The 23,459-nt window shown below is 38.2% G+C and overlaps 1 protein-coding gene across 21 annotated transcripts in view; it reads right to left on the bottom strand.

The window, feature by feature from the left end:
- The window catches only part of SOX5 (SRY-box transcription factor 5), a 650,695-nt gene that overhangs the window by 205,615 nt on the left and 421,621 nt on the right, over positions 1 to 23,459 (bottom strand). For all 21 annotated transcript variants that reach the window (XM_084509197.1, XM_084509199.1, XM_084509212.1 and 18 more), the window contains one exon: positions 18,483 to 18,693. In XM_084509197.1, coding sequence (XP_084365323.1) covers positions 18,483 to 18,693 — 211 coding nt within the window. The remainder of the gene's footprint in view (positions 1 to 18,482; positions 18,694 to 23,459) is intronic.

The raw sequence follows: 23,459 nt of genomic DNA, 5'->3' as shown, positions 1-23,459 counted from the left end.
CCATAGGAATATGTCACATTAGAGAGTGTCTATTGAAATCAATAACATGTATCCAATTTATGATTTTTTTTCCCCCAACAGTTCTTAAGGCTACCATGTGTATGCCATTAATCTAACAATTTAAACATATTTTAGATATTTTCATTATGAGGTCCCTCCCATTAATATTAGTTATTAAAATTAAATGTACATTGAGGCATTGAGGGGGAAAAAAAAGAAATGAGTACTTCTAAAGAGGAGGCTTTATTTTTGGCAATAAAAATTTAGAGCCCCCCTCTTCCTCCCTCCTAAAGCTTCAGGTTGATTCATCTCTCATTCAAATTTAAAATGCACAGAGAGGCTGCAACAAACCCACAGAAGATTGATATGCATTGCACTCCACACATGGCTTAGCTCTTTATTCCAAAGTCTGGCATGATGATGTTGGGTTTTGTGATATTATTATTTCGATATATAATAAACAGGGTCTGATATAAAAACAGTGCAGTGCAAGTCCCCTTTAAAAAAAAATACAAATTGTTACTATAGCGCTTTGAGAGAAAGGGAGAGAGATTCACAATGCAGGCTCAGAACTTGGCAACCTGTAAAAGTGCCCAGTCGAAAATTACTAACAGCTGGAGATGACAGTTGTTTTAACAGCTGAGCTGACAGGATTAATTTAAATGCACTGAAATCAAAAGTAGATAACACCTGTTTAGTCTTCCAGGGCCATTCGACAAGGTAGGCCAAAGGAAAAAGGCAGAGCCAGGACTGTCTGTGGGAGCACGTCTGCACATACGTGTGTATGTACGTGGGTGCCCGTCCCATGCCCCGCAGAGGCCGGAGGCTGCTGGACTCCGGGGACTCGCTTCCTGAAGGCACCGCGTGCGGGGAGTGCGGGGACTTGCACCCCATGGCGGCAGGCTGACCCCACCGCACAGCACATCTGCTTCCCATTGTGCCCTTCTTCTCCTTCTCTTATCCGAGGTCTCTGACCCCAACCCAGAAATGGATAAATATTGCTGGATGTTAAAGCTGCAGTCCCTCACTCCAGCGGCCCCGCGATCCTCCCGGGTTAATTAGTGCGCTCGCTCTGAGCTTCTCGTCGCCAGCGCTCCCACACGCTCCCTCCAAACCAAAAACAAAGCAAAAAATTCCTCACCTTCTTGCCGTGCCAAAGCTTGTAACTCTCATGCCCATAAAATAAATAAACAACTTTTCTACAAGGCAAGTAGGGAAAAGCCCAGGGAGCACCAGCAGGCACTTATGTGGCAGGGAAGGAGGGGATGCAGGCTGGAGGACCAGGCACAGCCCTTGTTGTCAGACACCAGCACCTTCCTGGCTATGAAGCAGGAAGTTTGTCAAGGAGAACCGTCTCCTCCTCTAGGAATGGAGAATCTCAGAGGAGGTATGGACACTGAGCCTTTCCCTAGCAGTGTACGCAGCTGCAGAGCCAGCTGCACAACTACCAGCCCACTTCTGCAGCTCCTCCACCGGCAGAAATCCCGTCGAGAAGGAAGGGAGTCCTGCTGATGGGGAAGCCCCTGAACCAAGGCTGGAGGCCTCCAGACTAAACCTGCAATCTGCTTTCTGGTTTAGGCAGACAAATGGGACTGAGTTTTTAGAGACACGTACTTCCAACCAGCTTGTTTCCCCTGACTTACGTCTAGCCCTTTCTGGTAAGCAGGAGTGTCAGGCTGCATCTCTGAAACAGTGATCAAATTTGACCACTGTGAAGAAGTACATAGTTGCTGTTATCAGACATGATTTAAAAACACAGAACTTGGACACAGAGAATGAAGGTCAAGCGGAAAGTCTGTTTAAAACAAAAACAAACAAACAAACAAAAAAAAAGAACAGAAGAAATTGTATCTTCTGACCCTCTGCTCCTGTGCTTGTAGCCACAAGACCTATATTTCCTCCTTGGATTCCTCCAGGGATGAAAAAACAGACTTATAGTCAGTATTATGGTGATACTCGATACAATAGCTCTTCCTGCTTGTTCCACACACCCTCAGTAGTAAGAAGGTGAACTGCAGAGCTCAGGTGCTCACTCACTGGCTCACAGTAAGCCTATCCTCTGGGCTGCCACAGCGATATCAAAGGCTGGCTGGCACCTTCAGTTTTCGTAGTTGAAAACAGAAAAAAACTGTTCAGTACGAATGCTTCAGAAAATGTTTGATTCATTGATATCAAAAGCCAGGAGAATCACAGATATTCTCAGATACAGCATTAACCCTCGCCAGAAAGAAAAATGTGAAGAAAACCATGCGTGGCAGCTTTCCCCTCAACACAGTGTGCTCAGACAGTATTCCCCTGCAGCCTCCAGGCAGTGGAGCTCCCACATTCCCTCCTTCCCCAAACAGCACGGCGCTCCATATAGGCTAACACACTGTGCCAAGAGAAACAGAACAATTCTGAGACACATTGCATCTATATTTACTCATTTCAGAATCTCAAGTCCTCTTTTAGAAGTTACTGTCCAGATAAAATGGTTTACTTGGGAAAGTATAAATATTAATGGTGATTCTGCCAGGAGAAAGAAGATCCAACACACCTCACAGGGGTAGGCCCTATACATAACGAACTTAGGTAAGCCTGCAGTCAGCATTGATTTGCCTAGATACACTCATGCTTGGGTCTAAAACTGTCTTTTTTTTTTCACAAGAAAATGCCAAAACACTTTAAAACCCAAGTCACGTGAACTTTTCTCCTTAGAGTACACGTTGAATACTAAATTAATTTTAATGAAGCTGTGGAATGCCTTGTGATGGACTTTACCTGAGTTTTACTACTGTATCTTAGCCTATACATAGAAGGATTTTCTGTACCACCAACGTGCAGTGCCCTGTTGCCTGTTTTGCCAGCTTTGTATCCACAGCAGGAGAGCTATACTAAAAGGGCACCTACAACAGTTTGTACCTACTGCTAGGTAGCAGAGCAAAGAACCTAAGTTTAACAAAATATAAAATGTTCTCACCTGCTCAAGCATTGAACTTCTTCAGCAAATGAACCCAGAGAGTCTCAATAAATTGCTGAAATATTGGGCTAATACCAAAGGGCATTTTCCCTGTTATTTTTCACGTCCATGAACCTCTGCATCTCTGGACACTGGCCAAGTCTAGAAACAGAACTGCCAAGTAACATGCGAGAGGCTGTTCTCCTGACAATTCCAATTTGGCTGGTGGTTGGAAGTGACAGAAATCCCCCAAGAAAACCTGCACTAATGATAGCTCGTTGTCGAATATGCAGACACAAGAACCTTACTGTCTACCACAAAAACATAAAAAATAAAAAAAATTAAAATCACACAACAGAAAACATCTCAAAGGTGGAAAAAAATGGAATAAGTTTGAGAGAATGTGTATATGAAAAATAAAGAAACCCTCTACTCCTCTCAAACAAACACCAAATAAAGTAGTAGCAGTGGTAGGAGTTGTAGCGGTAATATTAATGATGATGGTGATGTCAGGAAGGTATGATCACCCTTGTTTTCATTCATACTTCATTCTTGTAAAATTTATAAAATCTATCTGCATTTCTAAATCAGTCAATTCCATTAATGTTTACAGAAAAAGTATTCTTGCCTTTTTAGGGGTTTTTCAAAGTTTTCAGTCTACTGGGCATGCGATGATAATTGCTGTTCTGTTCTGCTTAATGATAGAGTCCTTTCCCTGTACAAAATAAGAAGCAGTTTCTTCCCCGCTTTTTATTTCTTTACACAACTCAGAGGCTCAAAGAAGATAATTACAAACAATGCCTGAAGAATGGTTCAGTTAATGTTAATTTATACAACAAACTAATTACTACCAAATGGTAAAAAATCACATGTGGAAGTTCCTGTCTCCCACGCACACAACTAAACCAGCAGCCATCTGTCTCAGCCTGGGAGCTCTCAGTGACAACCAAGGAGAGCAAGGCAAAGGATGGATCCAGATACACTAGCTGCTGCTTCTGACACAAAATCATGGCATTTAAACACCAGGCTCTGTATGGTGATCTTTGCAGTAGCATTTTCTCCCTTTCATTTATAAAACAAACAAAGAAAATACTGGCATCTATAACTACCTTTCTATCTAAATTTTATCTCAATCACAATAATTTAAGATGAGGTCTAAAATACATCTGTCTATCAGCTTTCATTTTTCCTTCTGGCAATTTCTGTACAATGCTCTTTATAACATCCTTAATGTACTGCCTATCAGTAATCATGAGGTGAGACAGTCTTTGAATTTGCTTACAGTATGATAGACATCATGACAGAAAAATGTGCTCTTTTTGTTTTAACATTTTTTTCACCACCTGAGAAAGCAATTTTCTCCAAAACCTTGAAAAATCAAAGCCAGTACAATTGTTAAATACCTTTATGGGATGCTCATTAAAAACTGACGGGGGAAACTAGCTGGGGACAAATCTTGAAGCATTTGTTCAGTTTAAAGTCTCATTGAATTCAGTGTGAGTGTTACTTTATTGAGGACTTCAATACCAGATCCTTTACATGAATAAGGACCTTGGCATTTTGACTGTTAATTATTCTCTGATTAGCTTGCATCTAGTGAAACAAACTAAACACAATATTATCCTCTAAGCTCTGTACAAGAAATCTCAACTCCAATATTCTCCTCTCCCTGTGAGATCAGAACTCCAACAGTCATCAAAGAAAGTGCACATGAATAGGAGCAAAATATCAGAGTTTAGATTCACAGTACAAATTTCCAAGGAACATTTCTTCTGCTAACAATAAAAACTTACAAATCTTTCTATGTTTGAATATAAGGCAAAGTTCTTGTACCACAGAATGGCCTCTATGTATCTTATTTAGACCAAGGGTCAGTCCCTGCTTATGTTCATGTGAATCCCACACCAATGCCAAAGTACAACCTTATGACTTTATTAGAAAGAAATAAGGCAGGATAGATTGAAGATATTTTAGTAAAGATTAAATGTCTATGGATCTGTGTTTCTGAATATTTATCTTTTCACAAACAAAGAACATGTTTTGGATGTCCTGAAATGACCATAAAGGAGGAACAAGTGTCACAGCAATTTAAAACAACCTTGTATTCTCGTATTTGTGAAGTAATGTGGTCATTATTTCTACATGGCAAGAACAGTTTTGACAATTTAAATGAAGTAAACAAGAAGAGATCACAAGACAATCTATATAACCGAACAATAATGCCTAATTCTTTTCCAATTATAGACATTCGCAGAAAAAAAAAATTACAGGGGAATGATTCTTGCATACCACCAGGAACATAAAATTTTACACAACAATACGTACTCACTGAAGTGAAGGAAGATGAAGCAATTTTCCTGTTGCTCAGTCCTATTTCACCCAATCTTTCTTCTACCATTACATTATATCATCAAGAGCTGTTTTCTGTGAATGGAAACCTAGAAACCTTTGTAAGGATTTCAATATATTTCATAATATTTTCACTTTTATTTTAGTGCATGTTATCACAGATTAGTTAGTTTGTTTTCATTCCTATGTTACAGTGGGAAAAAAATTACAAGCCCAGTGTATCGAGAACTGGACTTTGCTGTAACAAGCTAACTATTAGAGATCTCAACAAGGAGTAGGTATGTGAAATGAAGTACTACCTGCTGTACTGGTGAGTGAGATAAGGAGAAAAAGGAAGAGTCTTTCACTTCAGTGCATGTTGTGAAAAAAACAAACAAACAAAACAACACAATACAAACCCCCCCATCTGTATCTGTAGGGATGCTTTGGACATCGTGCAGTCCTTGGTCAGTGACTGATATCAGGCCTCTTCCTTCCTCTTTTACCCCAAGTAGCCGTAAGCAGCTCTCACAGACAAAAGTCTGCCTCTAATTTTAGTTCCTACTCCTGGCACATGTTGTGTCCTAGATCACTGAAAGCCTTGAATTAATACACTAAGACCCAGTATTAAGCTAAAGAACTGACAGCTATATGGAATGGATTCAGCCTGTGAGGAAGGCTACCTGGGATTGCCTAAACAATCCTAATGTCCTCTTCTAGCAGGAACACGATTTTTGGAAAAAAAAAAAAAAAAAAAAAAGGAAAAGAAAAGAATGTAGGAACCAATCAATTAAACAAACAAATCCCCAGTAGTATTTCCACTATCCCAAGATTAATCAGATTTCAAGTGTGCATTCTAAGGAAGAGATAAGGCCTGAAGACTACCACACATCTTAAACATCCCTTAAAGAGTTATACTGCAAAAATATACTTAAAAAATATGCATGTCTGCTTCCCCCTTTCTTTTTCCCACACTGGTGCCTGTTTAAGCAAATGCAGAAGGCATCTTCATTCTTTTCCTCTTACTGCTTTTTCACTTATATTTATGTCTTCTAAAAAAGCCAAAGCAGATGAGTTAAAAATGGCCATATACTGCAACTCATTTGCTCCTGATAATACTTAGGACTATGGTGATTGGTAGGTTTAGTCTGTTTTCTGGCAAACCTTTATAATGCCCCATATAAGCAGATCAATTGTCACCAGAGATACATGAGAAACCAAGAATGAAATGGGACTGGCAACTGACCTCTCTTGAGCACTTTAATGGCAGTTTACTCCACGTTATATTTAAGGCATAAGGCCAGGACCACACCAACAACCAACAAAAAGAGTTTACATTAGAAAAACTGGGAACATTTTGCAGTCTGACAATGTAAGGAAGCACCTCTAATTTTGTTGTCTTTTTGTCTTCTGTAGGCCTCAACAATTTAAAATGTGTAACACTGTGCATTGTTTCCCTTTTCAGTAACTGATCTAACAACAAAATACTGGTAAAAAACGATAATGTAATAACATGACCAGAATCTCAAAAGAACTACATTGTTTTTCACCAGAAAGAACAGGTTATAACCTAATGCCCCACATCATGTGTGTTATTCATCTGGAAATTTTATGGTTAGATACAAAATGACTCCCAATGATGTTTTCTTATTTCTTCTGAATTCAGATCGGATTGACTTGGCCAAATTGTAATAGGAGAATGAATTTTGCCTGGATGTACATCCCATACCCCAAAGCTTCACAGGAGCTGTGAATCAATTAGATGACACAGCAAGAGGAAATGCATAAAAAAGACTTAAAATAAAATAATCTTCAGTGAAATGTCTCCATATTTAGTTAAACAGCATTGCTGATTAAGGCTGTACATGAGCTCAGTGTGGAATCCAGAATTGTTGCAGCTGAAAATCATTAGCAAAAGACTGCTGTCCTCTAGTTTCATCTTCATATATTAATTTCACACAGAAGGAAAAGAAACTATTTGGAAATACATTGCTTTATTTAAGTCTGGTGTATAGACATCTCAGCAAAAATACATTAACTCGCTTTACACTTTGCAACAAGACAGCGATCTTATAGGATCTGCGTGAATACACAGTAATGACTAGAGCTGAAACAGTTTTTCTGCTTAGTTGTTGACTTCTTTTTCCTTTTGTTTTGTTTTGTTTTGTTTTGTTTTGTTTTTTTCCTCATGCCTGACTCTGTGGGAGATAAGATGCTCAGTTACTGAAATGGGATATGTGTTGTGGGCAGAACAGGAAAAAAAAAAGGTTTAGCAAAAAAAGATCAAATATGCATACAATACTGAGAGGCTTTTTCTTCTTCCATGTAATCTTTGTCTCTAGACTATCTATTTACCATGAGATTGCATGGCCTAATCTACAGCACAAAACTAATGCAGCATTCCAAAACTATGCTGCAAAAACAGGACACTTGGATAACCACTTCCAAGTTGGGAGAGACATTTTCCTTTCTGATAACCTACTTGGACTCCAACAACAGTAACTTCAGGGCTATATAAACCTTTAGCTGTGATCATTATTCTTGCAGATAAATAACTTTTTTTTTTTTTTTTTTTTTGAGGTGGAAAGGAAATTTCCCCTTGTGCATGTGGGCTAGACATTTGCAATTATTCTTCCTAGATATTTATAAAAGATTTGTGTGTAATGACCAAGTAGCATGTCCTGCACACAACCAATTGCCTATGATTACAGGCACGGATTAAAACACTGCTGAATTTCAGATCCAGATCTTCTAGATGTCAGCTCCTGTGCTTCTATTAACGTTTTCAGATATTCAATAATTTAGTTAACCATGGCTAATACACTCAAGTCAACAACTGAGGTTCATGTCCTTCCCTGTGTTTTGCAGTGTATGTACATGCGTGCTGAATTGCTATTTCTACTAACAGTAAGAATATGTCTTTCCCTGTCAAAGATCTGAGGCTCTCCATCCTCAGTCTGTGTAAGCCAGTACTTTACATACCTCCAAAAGGCAAGGCTGGGTGCTAGTTCATCATGCACTATGTTACTTAATTTCAAGTATATTACCATCTAAGAAATGTACATTTCTAGCAATTAATGACTGCACAGACTTTGTTGTTGTTACCTTTCATCTGGTCTCTGTTTCCGGAAACTGGCAAGATCCTTGCCTGTTTAGGGATACAAGACCAATTCATGCTGGGTTCTTTATAAATTCTGTATTGGGTCAAATGTTACCTTCTTCAAGCTTTGGCTGTACCCAGCAGGATCTGTGAACTTAAATTTGAGAGCAGAATTTGGTCCACCATGTTCTGAGGTGTCTTTTAACACTCCTGCACTCAGAAGTAAATCAAAGTGAGATTCCTCTCAAGAACAATGAGCCTAAAATACAAACCATAAAGCTTGCAACGGGGAGACTGTGAATTCAACTGCAGTGATGTGGCTCTCTCTTCCTGTCTCTGCCTCACGTTGGTAAAAGGGAGAAAAGGGCAGCAGGCTCATTAAGTCACAGAAGGTGGCCCACATGGACTCAAGCTGAAAAGGAATCCAGCAAGAGCTACACAAGGTGTGCGCCTTTCCTCCTGCCCAAACATCAGGGCTGAGACATGCAGGGGTACATCTAATTCCCATTCTGTTTGCTTTGAAATTAATAATTTTCCTGAAAGTTGAATGCTCCCCCTACACGCACCAATTCTTTCTTGCACCAAGTTGGGAACAACCATTCCCATGCGTGTGGTGCCGCAACCCCATGCTGCCACCTGTCCATCAGGGCCCCTTTTTTCCTGGGGAGGGTGTGCAAAGAGGAGGGGGGAGGAAGAAAGCAGGAGGACCTCTGCATCAATCAAAAATGTTTGGGGTGGGAAGCTGGGGGAGAAAAAGGGAGCGAGAGATAGATTAGAGGGTAACAAAACCAGAGAGGAAGATAAACAGAGCCAAAAAGAAAAATGTCCTTTGTTCAGTTAAATGGCTCTCTGCTCCCAAGCCCTCGGCATGACTAATGCCACGCTGTGGTGTGTAAACCTCTTGGGCACATAACACAAACAAAGCATAACTTGGCCTGAACAAACAAAGGCCCAAGCAACAGTGATTGAATTCATCTTAAAACAACAAATCAATTCTTCCCTATTAATGCCCTAAATACCAGCGTAGGAGCACTGTCCTGTTGTAATAAACAGCCATGTGTTCAATTACCGTCTGTTTTCCCAACTACTGCTCTCTTCAGTAATTACACCATGCAATGCATTCTACATTGACATTATATTAATGTGCTGGGAGGAGAGATCTTAAATACGAATTAAATCAAGGCTAAACATTTCAGAGTCACACAAGTGCTAACAGGGCCTTCTTCAGTAGAAAGCACAGACTGAATTTTTTTGTTCCTTCCCTTTTCACCTTCATCCCCTGACTAAATAAATAAGTAAAATGCAAGCTTGAAAGGACTCTGTTGCCCCAAAGAGTGCCACAGTAAAGCTCTCATAAGCTCTCTAAACGTCCACTTCACCTGTACAAGATCAGCACTCAGTAAGTAGTGTTTCACAAGTCCCAACTTACGTCACATCAGCGTAGAAAAATCCTTCAACAATAGACAGGTGGCAACAAAGCAATGCAAGAAAAACAAAAGCAGAAAACTTTCTGTGCTGAGACAAATGCAGAAGAATAGAAGTTTCAGAAAAGGTTTCTTACCCTTTTGCAGAACTGTCAAACAACTTCTATCGACTACAGAATAGCACACAGCAAACAGACCAAACAAAAGATATGATGAAAGACGTATTTACTTGTACAGGGCTCCTTCCCCCCACCTCAACCTTTCTTTCCATTTCATCTACACCCACACTGCACAGTTTGCATTGTGTTGTTAAATAACCAATAGCAACCTAGATGAAACAGTGGAAGGGTTTCTATGATGCTGTCAAGCACCAGACAGATGCTTGGCAGTGTCAATATGGTTCTTTACATTTGGGTTGTGCCAAGACTTGAAACGAAAAATAAAATAGGAATAATAATAATACTTCAAAAAAGAGAAAGATGGCAATGAGTTAGTGCACAGACGTGCAATAAATTTTTAAATCAATGGAGTATCATCCTACCTGCTGGGTTTTACTTCAACAATTTGAACTGTTTTGGAAACAGATAAATAAAGGGTTGCTTTTTGCTTGTGTACTGGATTGCAAGAGTTTTAATAGAAAGCAAAATCAAATTCTGGGGGGTGTAATGACTTCAGATTTCTAGGCCCTCTGGAATATACCCTGAGGTTCCCGCTGTAAAGGCATGCCAAGTTATGTCTAGCATATGAAGTATGACAAACTTCCAAAATCTGTTTCAAAGTAAAATGCCTTAGGTGCTGCAAAACTTTTCTGACTGAGGCTTCATAAGACAGAAATTTGGAGGAAATCAAATTTTGAAAGCCTTTCTGACTAAAATATTACAGTTTATCCTCAAAACCATAATGTATAACATTCAGATACATATATGTTTTTATAACAACTGCTCATTTGTCCTCCTCAGGTCATTAGACACAAAACCATCCCCAAACCCTTCCAGGTTTTGAAAGTCATTTTTTTTTTTTTTTTTTTTTGTTTTGTTTTGTTTTTGTTTTTTGTTTTTGTTTTTGTTTCATTTCAGCTGCCAAACCAAGTCAGGGGAAAAACTGTTTCCACCTGACCCAAAATGTTTTATTTAATCCTAATTGAAATGTTTTCATTTCTCTTTCAGATTAATCATCTTAAACATTTAAAAACAACAAAAAAATATCATTTCCAATGAAACATTTTGTCTAAAAATCTTGACTGTTCCAAATTTTCTACAATTTTTGGCTAAAATTAACTTGTTGATTGCTAAATGGTATCAGCCCTTGATTACTGTATAACAGGTTTTAGTTGTTTTTTTTTTTTTTCCCTCCAACTCTCCTTTAGTCTGAATGCTTTCTGAATTTATACATTACAGTAAAGAAATCACACACATACAGCATGTTTTCTCCTGAGGCAATATAGAAACCACAATACAATGAAACTGTAGGAGAAGAAATGATTATGAATGGCGTTCTGTCTAACCAGTACAGCTTATTTACAGTGTGGGAGATGTATATATTCCTGCAAAAGTGGCAACACTCAAACCACCTTAGAAATGTCAATGTTAAACAGACACATAACTAATAAAAGTAACCAAGGGCTTCAAACTTCAGAATGTTTTTACAAGGCTACTTCATTAGCAAAACAAGCAAGTGGGAGTTGCTGCAAATGCTTCTCCTTGCCATACTAGAGGCTTTCCCTCGCTTCTGGTAAACAGAAGACACAAGACAGCCTTGTGAATAGCTGATGGCACAGACTGAGATCTGAAGCTAAGCAGTCCGTATGACAGGTCATCTTAATCAACTTCAAAAAGCTAATTCACATGCTCGTCCCAGCTCCTAGCCTCTCCCTCCTTGATCGCTCTCCCACTCAATTGGCCATATTTTCCCCTTCCCCCTCCACTCTCTTGTCACAAATTGTGCTGTTAAAAAAGCACACGGGGAGCCCTTCAGGTCTCCATCCTCTGGGCGCAGGTGGTGGGGAGAACTTTGAAGTGAGCTCTCCACTACTTCTAGTGCTGGCCGTGCCTCCTCCACGAGCAGCTCTTATTAAAAAAAAGACCAAGTATCCACTAGAACAAAACCAAGCAGGCCTATTTAATTAGGGCAAGCGCTCGAGATCCACTTCTTCATGTTAAACCACACAGTCACACAAGCCTGGGAGGTCTGATTAATTTTAATATGCACGGTCATGACAAGCGCCTCGGGGGTAAGAGACAGAAAAAAAAAAAAATCCTACAAACCCCGCTAGCTCAACAAATAGGTTTCTGCTAAATGCTGTGCATGTTGCCCAGATTAAGATGTTACTATTCAGCAAGGGCTTGAACCCTTAATATGAGGGACAAGAGGCCTGAGAAACAGGTGGCTCGCTCTTCACTCTTAAATAAATGACATCCCCAAAAGCTGTGGCACAGAAGTGTGCAGAAAGAGCTGGCACAATCCCTCATGTGTATTTGTATATTACCCGTCTGGGTCAGAGGTTTCTCCAGCAGCGATCCATGGGCTGAAATGAAGCTCAGAAAGTTAATGGCTTTTCCAGAATTAAAAAAAAATAAATAAATCAGAGAGGAAAAAAAAAGGCAGACTGCAGGCTGATATAGCTGGAATACACTGGGTGCAACAGGTAAATCAAAATGAAAAGTGGTAGCAAGCTTTGAAAACACCCACTGAAATGAATGACAACTATTGAAGAATCTGTCTATCTGGGGGAGTTAGGGGCAGACAGGAGCCCAAATAATTATTTTGGTTTTGGTGAACCACTTATATGCTGCAATATAAAATTTGGGAAGTGAGAGAGCACGCATCTAGCCTTGGCTACTTCTTGTCTAATATTATGGATCAAATGCACCCTGAAAGGAAATTTTAATTATGAAGACCCATTGGAGAAGACTTTCATTTTAAAACAGGAATGGGGAGAAGGACTACATCTTCACTCCAAAAGCACAAGTTTCCTGCATCTCGCTTGACTATAATGCTTTCTTCTATATTTAAGATGCTGTATCAGCATCTCAGATGCCTTTATCAAAAGAGAAAAGAAGAATCCAAAAGCTACAAACCTTTGAGGATGTAAGCATGAGAGACTTGGAAGGGATTCTAAGCAAATTCTGAAAACATCCATAGAAATAAGCCATGACTATCAGGCTCAACTATTAGGAAGGAAAACACTTGAAAACTGAAGGTGACAAATGAACTAACTTCACTTTGAGCAAGTAAGAGCTGGCAGGACTTCAAACTAGGCTACCTCTGTTCCAGAGTTAAAGCACTTGTTAATAAGAGTTTAAGACACCACGGCATTTAAGAGTGCCTTTTCTTTACATAGGCCTATTCTACAAACTTCATCATCTTTTTTTCTTTAATCAGCAGTATATGAACGTACATTTCCATATGGCAGTGTCTGAAAGAAGTGCATGGAAGTTTAATGTTGGCTTGCTCTACAAGACACATTTTCTTGTGACAGACTGCATAGATGAACACAGAACCACAATGGATGCACTTTAAGCATCCTTCCACAGCAGCAGGAGTGTATGAACAAAACTTAAAAGTACTCAACTGAAAAGTATCCTTGTTTGTCCTTCAGTAGAACAGCATTACAAAGCCTCTTCAACGTGTATTTTTTCAAAGGGACAGTGCAGCACCAAATAAAAGAAATTCAAACCTGAACCAATTAGAGTATCCTTAGGCTTTTCCCCTGGATCTGTTCACTTTATGCCTTCCCATCTCATCAGACATAATTTAAAAATGAGAGTCTGCATTTCAAAGGACTCTCTTGTGCCCGTTAATGGTCTGCTCCGGAATTTATGGCTTAAGAAGAGGGAGACCTCTTGATTTCTTTAAAAGATATGGTGATTAAAAGTTTGATAATATTAGGAGATATTCTGGGATCTTATTTCAACTAGAGAGCCTGAATTCAATATGGTACACTTTTATAGACTACAGAACTGCTTAAACAACAGCCATTTAAATTACCACAGGCACAGGTGTTGTGATTTATAATGTAAACCTAAACATCAAACACAAATAGCCTTTGGGGGATGTTCAGAAGACAAAAATCATGCCCAAGATGCCTTTCTCATCACTTTCTTTCTGACAAAATAATTACTTATAGTATTGCAGTATACTATTATAGATGAAGATCTAGTATTCACATTGCCTGTTGAGGCCCTGCTTCAATATACACTATCTACTTTCTGAACACTTGAGATTAATTGTTCCTGCTCAGAAGACCTAAGGACTAGCAGATGGAAACTTTGGAGTAGGAACAGTACTAAACACTAAATATACATTATTCTTGTGTGTGCATATTTATATAAATATTTATTTATAAATATACACTTTATATGTATGTCTGTGAATATGTATTTACAGAACAAGAACAAAAAAGAATTGAGTGTCAGAGATTCTTATTTAAGAAGAATTATCCATGCAGATGAATGAATGCATGCACATGTGCACACACTCATACACACAGCTTCTGTGGTCAGACAGATGTCTGTATAATCTCTTTTATCCAGAATTCCTACATATTCTGTACAATAATATAGATCTGGCCTCAAAATACATAGTACAGCTGTTTAAAACACAAAGTCACAGATACATAACCTGTTGAATACATTTTGAACAGAACTGAAAAAGAAGATTGATTCTTAATTAAAATTTAGGAGATGTAAAGAGACAGTGAGCACTCTAGCAAACTCTAAAAATAGGAGAGAGTTTACTTGTTTGCCTATTTTTTTTCCAGAAGCCAAGCCACACGCTTAGAGCAAAGGCTACACAGATTTCAGAGATTTAATTTTCCACAAGCACAGGCCATAAATTAAAATACAGCAATCCAATCCCATTAATAGTGCAAGAAAAAGCTAAGTGGCTGCTTTGGTCTTTGCTTTCATGAACTTGTGTCAAGCTCAGTGACTTCAAAGAGATTTCCATTTCATTTCTACAAATGAAGAGAACAGACAGACAGAGAGTCTCTGCCATCCTCTGATGCCTTAAGAAAACAGAAGAAAAACATGCCTGTATCTCATTCGCCTAATGATTTTAGCTGCAAAAGGAATCCTATGGTCGGCAGACGACCCTCAGGGCAAGGGCTTGAGGTCTGTCACAGTATATAAGGCTTCTCCAAACCCACTCCATTATCTTCATTATTGTATACCAGGAATAAAAGGGGACTGACTCCTCTTCTGAAGTTCAAGTTAGAAAGGACAGAATGTTTCATTTAAAATAACATTGTGTGACTTCAGTAATAGGTTTATGCCTTTGGGGGCCTAAATACTAAAGCTGCATATAAGGATTTTCTGCAGAATTTGAGAGAAGAAAAATGAACACTGTATTAGCAATGAGTAAAATTCCACAAGTTTTAGGTTCACTGTAACACTCCATGCCTCTGTGTCAGTATGACTCATTGTCAATCACGTACTTTCATAAAGCAGAAGTAAAATGGCAAGTTTACAGAAAAAAAAAAAAAAAAAGAGCACAGGGCTTAAGAGCTAAGTATAAAACCCTATGAAAATCAAAACCAAACATATATGCAAGGAAGAAAAGGAAGTGACAAGCTTTTGGAAAGTTCTTAGGAATTAGTAGGTAGTATGGCTTCCTATAGGGAACATAATAACCAAGGGCATATATACAACAAAGCAACACAGAAATCACTTATATGAACAGAGATACTTCCCTTGTCAATGCATGTGTGGGCACATGTATATATTCAAATACATGCATGCATACACGTGTGCATTCATGCACTCTGAGCACTAAGTTTCACAACACCGTAAAAGTTGATGTAATTTATTGATGTAATTTACTAAATGATAACTTACTTTCTGACAAACGTAATTTAAGAAAACCATTTGCCTTATGTTAATAAACTTTCTTAAAACAGTCAGACCTGTATCAATATTTTGGAATATCTCATTTGTCCTCAAAAGCCATTTAAGAAAAGAGAAGTCTTTCACTGACTGGTAGGAGGTTTGGATCAAGACCTAAAGTTGTCTAACCAGCATTTTTTTTTTTCCCATTTTGAAGAAATGGGCCATTTGAAAGAATGCTTCAAAAGCACATTTCCCACAGTAATTCAGAAGGCAATTTCAAACAATAAAAACAGAGCAAACACAGGCCATTGTACAAGTTAAATAATATATAAACTTCTGAGTACATAGAGAAATGGGAATCTGGCTCATATTTGGTCTTCGAAAGATTCATGGGGAATTGATTTAATTAAACCTCAGTTACTGGTGCAAATGTTCCCCTTTCTTCCCAAAGAGAAATAAAGCATTATATCATTGTTGTTGACATAATATAGCAAAGCTTAACCAAGATTCTTGGTTTTACCCTACACAGCTCCACAGATTAGAAAGGCTAAAAATTACTGAAATAAACAGTGATCATGCATTGTTGAATTCTTATCTACATGTACTACTAAAGATTTTCACTGATAACTTTTCTTATTCACAAGGAAATTCATTAATATGCTAATTACCTGACCAGTGGTGACTGACTTCTGTACTTCAGCACTACATGAAGAAGACATGACGATATGTAGATGTTCTACTGTAGTTGGAACTGAAAAATCATGCCTGTATTACAGTATGTACAAGTATGTACTACTACAAGCATGATTTTAGGGCAAGAGACTCTTTTAGGGCAAGAGACTCGAATCTGTGGAGGATCTCTAAGAACAGTCTTGCCATCTGCACCCAGAAATACATATTTTTTAATTATCCACTTTAAAAACAATCATGTTGGCTGAAGGAAAAGGGGAGGGAGACTTGTCAAAATGATGTATTTGTCCCTCAACACCTTTTAATGCTCTTACGCAAGTCTAATTTTCTTCCTAGCCAGCTCACCTAACTGGCCTCCTTTTGTTTCATGTCCCATTTCCCATTCTCTTCTAACTTATGAACTTTTGTTAGTTTGCTTTTAAGGAGAAAGGGAAAAAAAAAACAACCTTTTCTATTATTTTTTTTTTCCTGGATGGGGAGTAAGCAGACATGAATATGGCACCCTCATAATGATTTAACTAGGGCTTAATGAAATTTTCATCACAACCTGCTGTTCATTTTAATGGCCTTTGAAAGACAATAGAACAATGGCTAGAGGAAAGAAAAGATTTTCTGGTGCATGCATTTGTAAAGCCCAACATTCAGTTTCTCTCCCTCCCCTCTCTTCCAATCTCTTCACAAAGCTGTAGATCTTTTGTTTGTACTGTATATTTTCATTTTAGTAGAGCTGAGATAATGCACAGGCTCTGTAACCATTCTCATGGCTATCTGTGGCCTTTCCTCAATGAAGTCGGTGCAGATGGTACAACCTCATAGTCAACACACTATTTATACACTGCACAGAAGCCCCTGCTCTTTCAGATATGTCTGGTCTCCTTCCACCCTCCCACCCCATACTCAGGAAAGAACTTTTCCATTCAAAGGCACAAGGTAGGTCATAGCACTGGCCATTAAGTTAATGTAAACTCTAAATGAAATGCTGTGATTCTATGTAATATTCAAAAAAATGCTGAGGCAAAGAATTTGTTTCCCAGCAGACCCTTACGGCATGTTCCAGGCAAGAAGAGAAGATTAATTCACAGTCCTATCATGCTCATGTATGTGACAGTGTGGCTGTGCTTGCATCCATATTTTCATTCCAGTATGGAGGTTGTCATAAATTTTTGTTGTAGGTGATGTCCATTCAAGCTTAAACACTGAGGTGTCTTTGAAGACTATGCTTTCAAACAATTGAAATTAATTTCTACAACAGGATAGGCAAGTGTAAATGAAAACACAGTGCTATTACTGTGCATTTGGGAATAAGGCTCAGTGAGTTCATGCAACACCAACTGGTCTACAGACTCCTGGAACTCTAGTTGTAAATATACATGCTGGATACCTATGGAGAATACAGTGAAAATCACACCTTCCAGTCAGGAAGCTGACTCTACCCCAAAAAGATGGGAACTGAAAATCTTACTTAAAGTTGTTCTGTGGCTTCTCAGGGATGAGATGCTTGGCCTTAGTCCACAGAGCACAAATTGCATCATCACTGACTGGACATACAGTCCCAAAAAGAAACTGATTCTCCAGAGATGTTTCCTGTATGTCTGGGCTGAACTTGCTGGCCACACACAATACAGAGAAAGCCTGTACTCTTGTTTGTTCGCATTGTACCCTGCGCTACAGGTAAATAAAGAATGACATGATAAGACATGCTCCATCCAAAAGCTTTCAGAAATTCCACATTTAACGTCTTACCTTTCAAATAATGGCATGTCTACTTTTCACAAGATTTCAGAAAAAAAAATACTTTGCTGATAACCCTGCTTTTTGCTCTAAAAATGGTGGGGTAAGGAGTGGTGTAAATGATCCCCAGGCTGTTAAAACTACAATGTTCATTATACCCATATTGAAAGGGTTAACATGATGATGTGTCTATTGTAACTGTGATAAGAAGACCATATGTCAGACAAAGGCTCTCATTTGGGAAGAGCTAAATATGTTAACTATGATGGGATATTGTTAAAATTTACCTATAATGTAGACAAAAACTATGAGTTCTTTACTTCAATTTTGCTAGCAAGAAAAAGCAAATGGAGCAGAAAACAGGAAGATTAAAAAGTATACATATCCAAAGAAACTGGAGAAAAGAAAACAAAACGGAAAATTTTGGCCATTTTCCCAGGCCTTACCTTCTGGCTCATTTTTGATGAGCTCTTCCATTTTTCTTTGCTTAAGGGTGTCTACAACATCCGCTAGGCTCCCTTTGCGCCTTTCAGGGGTTCCCAGGGCTGTGCTGGACAATGACTCTCCACTCTGACGCCCACCTTCTTCTGCCTTCAAGGGTGAGGTAGATGAGTTGTGCGGGGCAAATGAAGACATCACTTTATTGCCATCAACTTCCTGAAAGAAGAGAAAAATGAGCTGAAACCTTTCTTTTCTTAAAGAAGTTAAAAAAAAAAAAAAAAAAAAGATGGAAAGAAAGAAAAATCCTTTGTTCTTTGAGTTCATTGCTGTTTGTTCTTCTGTTGAAACCTTTAAAAAGACATGCAATGCTTCAAAAACACCCAGAACAAAGGCTATCCATAAAGCATAAACCAAGATTACAGGCTGAAGTGAAGAAAGATCAGATTGTAAGAGAGAAACATAAAATACAGTTTTTCCCTAATTGAGAAGAAGTGTTGTACTCATAGGTTTCCTAATAACAATGATATTGATTACCTTTAATTGTTTGCTCTTTTACAGCTTTCTTTGGAAAAATATCTTCAATTTTTACAAGGACTATTAATTTCCTGACTTTATAAAGTACTTAATGCCATGATGGCTAGTTGCTATAAGAAATGAAATAGTAATCAAATATAAATGCCCTTTGTCATATGATTTATTTTAACACACAGTTCAAGCAGTTCTTCCATCTCTAAGGGATGAAGCAATAGTTTTCAATCTTCTAATTCTCTTTCTATTCCCCTCTTCTATCTTATACCTTCATTTCTTGCAGAGACAGTATTTTTCACAAAGGTGGTCCTAATGACTTTCATTGGCAGCACAGTGACAAAACTCTATGACTTCCTGGAATATACACACAACCCTCCTCACGTGAGAGTCCACAGAGGTCTACTCATTAATTTTAATGGAAACCAGAAATGGTTCCAGCATCTTCAAACTCGCCTTCATTAATGTGAGAACCTTCTCCTCCACGCCTCCTCCAACATAAAGCAATATTCTCGGCACATATTCCTTTCCCCTTTTATCTCTGATATCTTTCCGTACAAATCTCTGAAACATTTTTTTTTTTCTCTGCTAATGTATACCATCTATACCTTGCAAAACTTAGGCCAAAGACTCCAAAAAATGAGTACATGCATTGCATAATATACCATGGCAAACATTAACAATTTTTATCAGATTCTCCAGACTTTTTTTTTTTTTTTTTCTGATTATACTGTTCCATAGCATTTTTGTATTCCAGATGTTTAATTAATATTATTTCTACAAAAGCCACTGGACCATCTTCTGATCTAAGTTACAGACTTGGTTGAAAAAATCTTACTGATTTTTAAAGTGTTTTTATTTTATGAAAGGGAGACAGGATCCATTTTTAGTGATTTTTTGGTAACACCTTTATCTTTTGTTCTTGAATAATTTTTAAGGTTTTCCTAAACCCCGACTCTTCAGCAAAAAAAAATATCTTTTCCTCAGTAGAAAATTAATTGCTAGAAGTTATCTCAACGAAATTCGAATAAAGCAACATGGAAGATATGAAGTAAAGAATGTATTTGTTTTCACAGATTACTTCATTTTGGCAAAAAGACTACTGTTGGTTAAGAAAACTTTTAGTGCAAACAATTTTGAGCAGCTTGAATGTGTTTTACTAGTGAATAAATTCCCTAACAGAATCGGATTTAACTGAGATTACAATGTGGGCCATCATATGCCCCAAAAGCCAAACCCAGTGATGTTAATGAGAGACTTTCTACTGACGTCAATGAGCTTTTGACCAGGACCTGAAAACATTTCCAACTTTAGTCAACAGACATACTCCTTTTTTTTCTTGAAACTCCCTCCATTTTTATTGTGCACTTGGAAAATTACTAGTTATTAATGTTCAATTTCAAAAGTCAGTGGAGTTGAATGCATTTTTTTCCACATGTACAGACCTGAGAAAACTAAGTTTTTAATGCTGATCTAGATGAACTAGGTAATGAACTTCAGCATCAGTTCAGATTTTAGCGAACATTCAAACCTATTGTCACCAAGTGGTAATTTTTTTTCCTACAGACAATGCCAAGAGGAAATATCCTGAAAGCTGCTTTCTTGTTCATACTTCAAAAACAGATAAGCCAAATGCCATCCTTAGTTCTTAAACCTACCTATACCATTAATTATTTATAGAAACAATATCTTTCCAAATTTTATCAGGCACTAGTTTCTTGTTTTTATTCCAAAATGGACCCCAAAGACACTCATTTATGTTTTTGTGTATGTCACATTTTGGACACAAACACAAAGGACTTGCAACAGCTGCCTAGGAATCACCAGGAATCATCACTGTCTCCACATGCATTTTTTTGTGCAGGCAAGTGTTTTTACACCTACAAATATATTCTGTGTGTATAACAAGATTGTTATAAGAAAAGAAATGTAAGTACACAAGGATTGGAGGGATATGTAAGGTAATACAAGGTAATTTTTGAACTCTCGAATTGCTTGACATTGAAAGGGAACCCACAATATTTCTAGTATCCCTGATTTTTTTCTGCCTCCAATTCTGGGGAAAAGAAAGTATGATGGGGAAAGGCAGCAGAGTAGTCTATGAGAAAAAGCATAATGACGGGGCTCTGAACACTCAAGTCCTTGTTCTTGTAGGTTCTCTGTAACCATGGGAAAAGTCACCTTTGTGTCTGCATTTCAGTTTTCTACCTGTAAAATAGGCACTAAAGAAGTAATTTCTTACATTGTAAAGGTTTTGAAATGAAAAAATCATTAAAAAGAGAGAGATGCCCTGATACCACAGTTCTGGCTAAAAGTATTTACATAGTACCACAGCTAAGAAGACTGTAGCTGGACAAGAAAAGGGAATGCTCTACACAGCTTTTTAAAGATAAATCATATAGTCTACTACACATCTAAGCAGTCATCCCCCAAACAAATTTTTTCTCTAGACTGCTCTTGTTATGTGTGCATGTATGCGGTGTTTGCGTATCACATACATGGGCTATTTATACACTTGCGGGATTTAACATACACTCCACTTAATCAAAACACATATACAGTAGCGGAACAGCTGCAATCACATCTCAGTGGGCTAAATTATGGTACACCAGTGAATTATTCATTCAAAAAGATCTGTAGCAATCACACATTCATTGCGTGATTTGCAGTCTAAGAGGAATCGTCTCCTTTCTGTACCAGCGGATGAGTGCACACATCAGCTAGTGGCATTGATGAGAGTTCAACATGTATACTCTAGCAGATCAGCTCGAGAATATGCCTTCCCCACTTGTCCATGGTCCTTTTATTGTCATTCAGAACAACCACCTGAAATGCTCAGTTATTATCTTGGCTTTCACTTTACTTACTTCTGGTTTATTTTGATCTTTCTTATGTCATTATTGAGGAAAACGAAAAAGAAATTTCAGTGGTTCTGGAGTTTAACAATATAAAAAGAAAATACAAGATATTTCCAAATAAAACTTACTCATGTCAATGATTATAAAAAATTAAAAAACTTTTAGCAAACTCCTCTAAAAGTAAGTACATGAGTTTAACCATCCCCCTGAAAACACTCGGAGAAAGCTTTTAATGGCAAGAAAGATATCCCAGCAACAGCCTAACATTTAACCCCTGAGAAGGAAGGTCCCCCTAACATCTAACATGTGAGATTTAGCAGGTTCCCTCTCTGAAAGGACAAATTTGCATGACTTTTTTTTTTTTTTTCAGCTACCTGAGAGAAAAGCAACAACACCCTAACAAATGGTAACTAATGACATTTCAAAGTGAGGTCTATCAAGCCCCACGAAGTCCTCTATCTCAGTCACCAAAAGAGAGGAAAAACTGACACACTCTTCCCAAAGAAGAGTCTTCTTCAGCTGCATAGCCGTTTCACCTGTTCAAGTGTGATTACACTCCAGCCTCTGGCACTGTTAATCCTGGTAACAGTTTTATGCAGTTAGCAGCTGCGCCATGGATGGGGCTCTACCATTTGTTTGCACTGCAAATCGCCCTGCTAATGGGTGCTGGCACATTTCATCAAACTCTGTGCTGGGATTGTACTCACCCACACCTGATGCTGTTGCTTCTTGCTTTTCCCACTTCAGAATGGGAGACAAGACCTAGACAGATCCTGCTGACTGAAACACCCTGGGACCTTCTGTCCCCCACAGCAACAACAAGAAAAAGGACTGGACCACGTTTCGTGTCTTCTGCTTCTGTCTCAAGCTAGAATCCACAGGACAACTTGTTTAGCTACAATAAAGTTGCTGCTGTATCGCCAAGCAGCTTTCCATCTATGGAGGAAATACCTCTTCCAAGGTTTAATGATAAAACAGGCTTCTGCCCTTTCAGAATGAGGTCAATAATCTTCCTTTGTTAATCTTGGGCAAGCTTTACTTAATCTAGCCCCCTTGTCACCTTTGTGATTGACAGGAAAAGTCATGTTACTGGACAATGGACTTATCCTCACTGAGCAATAGCTTTTTTAAAAGATTACACAATGTTACCCTTGCTCTCATAAAAAGTGCAAACATTTTGCTGTTAAAAGAACCTATTCATTCCAACTGTATCTTTCAGCTTTTCTCTCTTCCTTTGCAGGGTCCAAGCAAGACCTATTTCAGCTCTAAAAAGGGACAGCAAAATGCCTAATGAGAAGAAACAGGTTGTTCTTAGTGAGATTTCCAAAATATCACTTAGTGCTCTAAATAGATTTCAGCTTCTCCTTCCTCATCTAACCATGTACTTTATTGCTATCTGCAATCGCACTCAGACAAAATGTGTTTCTGTGATACTAAATTTTTGTCCCAAACCAACCACTAATCAAAGTAAAGAAAACTCTAAACTAAGTCTGAAACTGTTAATTACCACCATATGGAATGCAAGAAGGCAGCATCTGCAGAAAACAAATAAATAAATAAATAAAATAAAATAAATAAATAAATATATACATATATATA

This window comes from Aythya ferina, assembly GCF_964211825.1.
Source record: "Aythya ferina genome assembly, chromosome: 1".
Lineage (NCBI taxonomy): Eukaryota > Metazoa > Chordata > Aves > Anseriformes > Anatidae > Aythya > Aythya ferina.
This window is presented reverse-complemented; position numbering and strand designations above follow the sequence as displayed.